Source organism: Rutidosis leptorrhynchoides, chromosome 4, assembly GCF_046630445.1.
Source record: "Rutidosis leptorrhynchoides isolate AG116_Rl617_1_P2 chromosome 4, CSIRO_AGI_Rlap_v1, whole genome shotgun sequence".
In the NCBI taxonomy this organism is placed as follows: Eukaryota; Viridiplantae; Streptophyta; class Magnoliopsida; order Asterales; family Asteraceae; genus Rutidosis; species Rutidosis leptorrhynchoides.
In genome coordinates this window covers 535,523,029-535,529,525 of record NC_092336.1, presented here as the reverse complement: position 1 = coordinate 535,529,525, position 6,497 = coordinate 535,523,029, and the positions used below count along the sequence as shown (strand labels likewise).

Here is a 6,497-nt window from a genome sequence, read left to right as displayed (position 1 = left end):
TTGGAGAAATAAGCTCATTCATGGGTCTTTGGAGAATCATAGAACAATTCTTAGAGAGCAGGTGTTGATAGCCTTAAAAGTGCTATCACACCTATGGTTATCTAAAAGAGGGGCAATAGTCAAAAGTCTGAATTTTTAATATGGAGGAGGTCTTCTTTGAAAATTTCAAGACAAGATTAAATAAGGAGTTGTTGATCTTTGGCATTTCGTTGTTATGTTCATTTTTTTTTTTTTTTTACAGTTTTCTTGTAGTCAATGTTGTTTGAGTTTGCTGCTTGTGTTCTCATGGACATGTTTGTATTGTGTCTCAGCTTTTTTTATTTATAAAAAGTTTTGCTTTCCAAAAAAATGTTATAGAAAATACTATAATATTTCTTAAGTGTCTATTGAATATCTATTAACCCGCTTAATTCTCTGGATATAGATATGAATAGATGAACAAATATTAAATAGATATAGATAAACAAAAATCAAATGAATATGAATATAGCTTCACCCATTCCATATTCAATCTATTGACATTCCTACTTACCATTCGAGTATATTACAAACTGCATGAGTATTACAGTTTTCAATACATATACTTTTATAACATTTTGATGTCACACTTATAGTACATGTGCAAAACCATGATTTGGTTAAAATGTAAGTTGGGATAATTTTTATTTTCTATTATTTATCATAGGGCAAATTCTATAAAAAAGTTACTTATTTATCATGTTTTTCTATTTTCGGTAATCTATTTCATTTTGCTAGAAAAAATGAATCTTTTTTCAAAGGTTAATCAAAAAGAGGGGTGCCGTTAACTTTCTCTGTTAAGTTGTATCACGTGACATACATGTGTGAGGGTATTTTCGTCTTTTTATTATTCTCCTTATCTTATTCACACTTTTTATTTTGGGTCTACTGTACGATCACCTTCATCGTCATAAATCCAAACACAACGTCATGTGCTTTCTAATTCAAATTAACTTCACGAAATCATTGGAATCACCAAAGCTCAAAAATCTCAAACACATCAACTCAGATCTGAAATTCAAATCACGTGTTCTTCATCTTTTCACAAAATATCAATAAAGTGTGCTTTATGGATCGATTTAAGCCTGGATTGAGGAAAGTAAAATGATAAAACATCATATATTCATCATCCCCAATCTTAGTGAGTGGTTAATTTCTAACCATAACATTTGTTCTCAGATTTGAGATTTGAACTTCTAGGTCATAAAAGTTAAAAAATTTCAATTGGAACGAATCCGTGACTTTTAGGTGTTATGAACTATTGACGAGCATTCATTCGATATTTCTAAGCAACTTTCGTGTTGAATGCGTCAACTGAAACGATTTAGATCAAAGTTTGAGTTCATTTTTGGAGTTCTAATTGTTCTTAGTCAATATATGATTCTAACGTGTTTTAAGGAAGAAATGATTGCCGATTTGTATGGATTAACATAAAATCTTGTTACCTAATTTGAATGTTGATTAAAAGTTCCTGGTAATTTGATGAGAGTTGTGTTTGGATTTGTGATGATGAAGGTGATCGTATAGTAGACACAAAAACAAAAAGTGTGGAATGAGAAGATTAGGAGATTGATACAAAGACGAAATTAACGTCACATGATACAACTTAACGGAAACGAAGAAAGTTAACTGCACCCCTCTTTTTAATTAACTTTTAAAAAAAATCATTTTCTTAGCAGAATGAAATAAATTACCGAAAATAAGAAAACGGGCTAAATATGTTACCTTTTTATGAAATTTGTCATTATTATATGAATATGAATTTTTCAAGTTTTAATGATTGTATATTACAAGTAGTGAGTTAATTATTTGAGGTGGTTTTTAATTATGTTTAGAAAAATCCATTCATTCATCCATATATATAATAATAATAATAATAATATATTTTATATTTAAAAATTAAGTTATAATCTTACGCCATTTGTGGTCCTGCAGATTCCTACTTTCCTCTATAAAACGCAGAAGCGGAAACTTGTGTATGTCTACAGACAACACATTTCAGGATCAGATTCAAAATTTTGTGACTCTTTTGATCTCACTTTTTTGCTATTGAAATTAAACCTGAATTCATCTTCTTTAACACAATTCTCAAGTAAGTTACCCTTTGCTTAGTACTTTCAGTACGCTTGTTATTACTTAGTTATATTATAGTACTTATTAGTTCGTGTTTAGTTCTTACATGTAAACTCTGTTTGAACTTTTGTTGTTGTTTGAAAAACATACTAAGTAGATCAATATGGCTGTTGTAAATTTGCAGTTTTTCGGAACGAATAATGTTTGTGAGACATGGACACATCTGGTTTTTGAAGAAAGACGAAAAGAATTCGTGGAAGTCGTTGTATTTGTTTTACATTTATGTTAACTTTCTTCGTTCCGGACCCTGACTTGTTTTTCATCTGTTAGAACTCAATATTTTCTTTCTTTTCGTGCTTTCGTTCTAGTATTTCAAATCGTACAAGAGATAAATAATCTTTTTATGGATAATCATCATACCACTATATTTGGATCCTTGATTGAAAACGGATTCAATTCTGCTGTCATGAATGAATTGTCTCCTGATGGTGGTTGGATTGAAAGTTCTGATATTTCATATTCAACCCTTTTGAATCTTTCATCATCTTACTTTGAATCCGCAGACACGTACATGACATGTTTTGATTCAAACATAACATCAGACGAAACAGATAAGAAAAAACCTCTTGATGATTGTCATCATGATCAATTCATCGTTGATCGAATGATTCGAGTAATTGCATATCTGAATGAAAGATGCATATTTGACACAGACCTTCTAGTTCAATTGTGGCTGCCTGTGATTATAAACGGAAAACGAGTCCTAACCACTATGAACCAACACATGGTTAACGCGAATAGCGCAAACCTCTCGTACTACAGAGAGGTTTCCAAGAGCTATCAGTTTGGTGCTGAGTTTAACTCGAACGAACTTATGAGTTTACCTAGTCGTGTTTTCTTGAACAAGTTTCCTATGTGCACTCCGGATCTTCAAATCGTTGCAGAAGGGAATGATCCACGAGTGATTTACGCCCAAAAGTTCAACCTTTATGGGTGTCTCATCATTCCTATATTCGAACAAGACGGTGAAACTTGCTTAGGTGTCGTGGAACTCGTGACGACTTCCCAGGATATTAATTTTCGTGATGAGCTCGAAAACATCTTTAAAGCTCTAGAGGTATTCTACTTTTTCTATCTTCTTCTCCACTTTTTTTTATTTAAGTTTCTTTTTTGGTTGTGTTTGGTTGATGGGACTCATAATGACATCATGAATATGTCACTTATGACTTGGATTATTGGCTTAATCTTTGTCTGAATTGACTTCTGTTTTGTTTTCAGATTGTTGATCTAAAGAGTTCAGATTTCTTGATTCATCCTAAGATAAAGGTAAAAATATACTGTAGTATATATATTAAAAAAATAAATAAATAAATAAATAGAGAGAGCAATGTGTTGTTTGTTTTTCAGCATCCATGTCTTATTTTATTTTTATTTTTTTGAAAGTCGTCTGCATGTCTTATTATGTTTTATGTTTGCACGCTCGCAGACATTTCTTTTTGTTTTTCTAATGACATAAGATAAAATAATGTAATTATGTATACAAACTCATAAACTTAGAAATATGTTTCATGCTGTTGCAGACACAATTAAGGTATTTTGCAGGCATAAAAACAAACACTAATCACTATTCAATATTCAGATCTTTAGGCCACATTTTCTCCACAAACATGGTCCGCATATCTTCAAACAAAGACAACTTACAAAACAAACAACACCTAAATGACTAATCACTTATGAGTTATGATAAAAAAAACATGTACTTATATCCAATATGTTTCTATATCTATCAGGATTTCAATGAACCGAACGAAATGGCGCTTGCGGAGATTAGAGACGTTTTGAGATCCATATGTGACACTCTCAAGTTGCCATTAGCTCAAACATGGGGACCAAGTAAAAGCAGATCAGGAGAACCTGTTGATTCAATTTCCATACTTGACTCTGCTTCTTACGTGTTCGATCCTCAAATGTTGGGCTTTTTCGAGGCGTGCTCTTTGCAGAAGCTTGTTCAAGGAGAAGGTATTGCTGGTAAAGCGTTGGGTACAAACCAACCCTGCTTTGCTAACATTGATGATTTTTGTAGGGCTGATTATCCTCTAGCTCATCAAGTTAGGATGTTTGGACTCGATGGTTCGTTAGCCATACGCCTTCACAGCACCTACACAGGATCGTTGGATTTCATTTTGGAGTTTTTTTTACCCCGTAATTGCAACGACCATGAAGAACAAAATCAGATGTGTAACTCGATAGCTTCTATGATACAAAATCTTTCTTGGAGCTTGCACGCGATAGAAGATGAAGAACAAGTCGTAACACCTGTCAAAGAAACAAACACACGTGACGAATCTTGGATATCGCATATGCTTGAAGCAAAACAGAGAGGTGAAAACGTTGTTTTATCGATGGGGTGTCATAAAGAAGAACCCGAAGAAGAATTTCAACTCGTAAACGATTATTATAACGGACTCATATTTTCTGAAACTGAGAAACAAACTTATCTTGGATGGGGCCCGGAGTCGAGAAATCAACAGTCAATCAACAAAAGGTCAAATGCAAAGAATCGGTCGAAGACAGAGAGAAACATCAGTCTGCAAGTTTTGCAACAATATTTCCCGGGAAGTCTTAAAGACGCTGCGAAAAGCATCGGAGGTTAGGTCACTACCACTTTCAAAGTTCAATATACTTGTTGATAAAACGTAGCACGAGATGTTAAACTTAACCGTGGTTAAATTCTTTGATGTTTTCCAGTGTGCCCGACAACGTTAAAAAGGATATGCAGGCAGCACGGGATCATGCGATGGCCTTCTCGTAAAATCAAGAAAGTCAGCCATTCATTGAAGAAACTTCAACTTGTGATCGATTCGGTCCAAGGTGCTGAGGGTGTGATTCAACTCGGGGCGTTTTATACAAACTTCCCAGAACTTAGCTCTGTTGCTCAACCCAGTCCCAAACCAAAAGTCAACCAACGGGTCAACGCTTTAAAAAGTCAAACCACAACATCCAATTCGTCATCATCTTGCAGCTGTGGATCTAGTTGTTCAATAGGGAGCCACAAGCGAACAAAAAAAGTCAACGGGTTGGTTCAGGAAGAAACCAGATTTGTACTAACATCAGAAAGCAACAAACTTGTCGATAATCATACTTCTCCTGAAGATGTAGCACCTGCAGCGAACAATGGCAGCCCGATCTCAAACGATGAAAATGTATTCAGAGTGAAAGCTAGTTATGGAGATGAGAAAATCAGATTCAAAATGCCGAAAACGTGGGGGTTTGAATTGTTGAAGCGAGAGTTAACAATGCGTTTTAATATATACGACGTAGGAAATATTATACTTGAGTACACAGATGATGAGGAAGAATGGGTACTGTTGTCATGTGATGCTGATCTTGAAGAATGCAAGGAGATTCATACATCAGCCAAGAATCCAACAATTAAACTCTTCCTTCACCAGTCGTCCAACTCAGCATTTGTGCCGTTGATCTTTCCGGACGATGACATCAGCATGTGGTAACTGACGTGGACATTATTAGGTTCCGTAAAAATGTTTAGAAATAATGGTATTGAGAGCTAGTGTAATAAATTGTAAAACATTTGGATGGTAAACAGATAGAGTGTAACGAGTACACCATTTGAATTGTATCTACTGACTTCAACTGAGTTATTGGAAGTTGAATGTTTTTTTTTACTGCTTATTACCAAGTTCTGTTATTCAATCAAGTTATGATCCAAGTGTCATTTCATATTTGTTCTGATTCTTAAGACACCCTCAATGGCTCTATCCACTCCTACATCATACCAAAAGACCATCAAGTCTAATTTTGGATGATCATTTGCACAACCGATGCGGTTTCGAAGGTATGATATCATTCAAGATTCGGGAGAGCCGCGTGTCTAAATTCAATTCCAATTTCACCGAAATTCCATTGGATTCGGTGAGTCAAACGGGACCTTAGATTACGGGTGGTGTTGATGTTGTAGATCGTCGTGTCTAAATTCAGTTTCAATTCCGCCCGAATCCCATTGGATTCCGTGAGCCAAATGGAACCTTAAATTATGGGTGGCGTTAATGTTGTAAATCGTCATATCTAAATTTAATTCTAATTCCGCCAGAATCACATTGGATTCCGTGAGCCAAACGGAACCTTAGATAATGGGTGGGGTTGATGTTGTAAATCAGTTTATAAAGATTCAGTGAATCTCTATCATTGATAATTAAATCTTCCAATTAGGTTTTGACGAATATTTTTGACTACCAATAATCAAACTAAATTTGTCAAAATCTAACAAATTCAACTGAATTAAAAATCGGTTTATATGGGCCAATTTTCATTTAGCCGGACTAAATGTCATATATGAAAAAATGAGTAGTAATTAAAGTGGACATAGTTCCTAACTATGACGTGAA

The 6,497-nt window shown here is 34.4% G+C and overlaps 1 protein-coding gene across 1 annotated transcript; it reads left to right on the top strand.

Moving 5' to 3' along the window:
• Positions 1 to 1,992: 1,992 nt before the first annotated feature.
• On the top strand, positions 1,993 to 5,782 carry LOC139845064 (protein NLP1-like). The gene is made up of 5 exons (XM_071835289.1): positions 1,993 to 2,110; positions 2,276 to 3,208; positions 3,370 to 3,417; positions 3,882 to 4,740; positions 4,840 to 5,782. Exons 2-5 carry the CDS (start codon positions 2,495 to 2,497, stop codon positions 5,601 to 5,603), a joined length of 2,385 nt encoding a protein of 794 aa, XP_071691390.1. The 5' UTR covers positions 1,993 to 2,110; positions 2,276 to 2,494; the 3' UTR covers positions 5,604 to 5,782.
• Positions 5,783 to 6,497: the final 715 nt, after the last annotated feature.

What these genes read in the sequence shown, in the direction of transcription:
- LOC139845064 (XM_071835289.1), top strand. Translation starts at nt 2,495, where the DNA reads ATGGATAATCATCATACCACTATATTTGGATCCTTGATTGAAAACGGA. An exon ending in TGATTCATCCTAAGATAAAG is followed by an intron (nt 3,418 to 3,881) that starts GTAAAAATATAC and finishes TATATCTATCAG; the next exon opens with GATTTCAATGAACCGAACGA. An exon ending in CGCTGCGAAAAGCATCGGAG is followed by an intron (nt 4,741 to 4,839) that starts GTTAGGTCACTA and finishes GATGTTTTCCAG; the next exon opens with TGTGCCCGACAACGTTAAAA.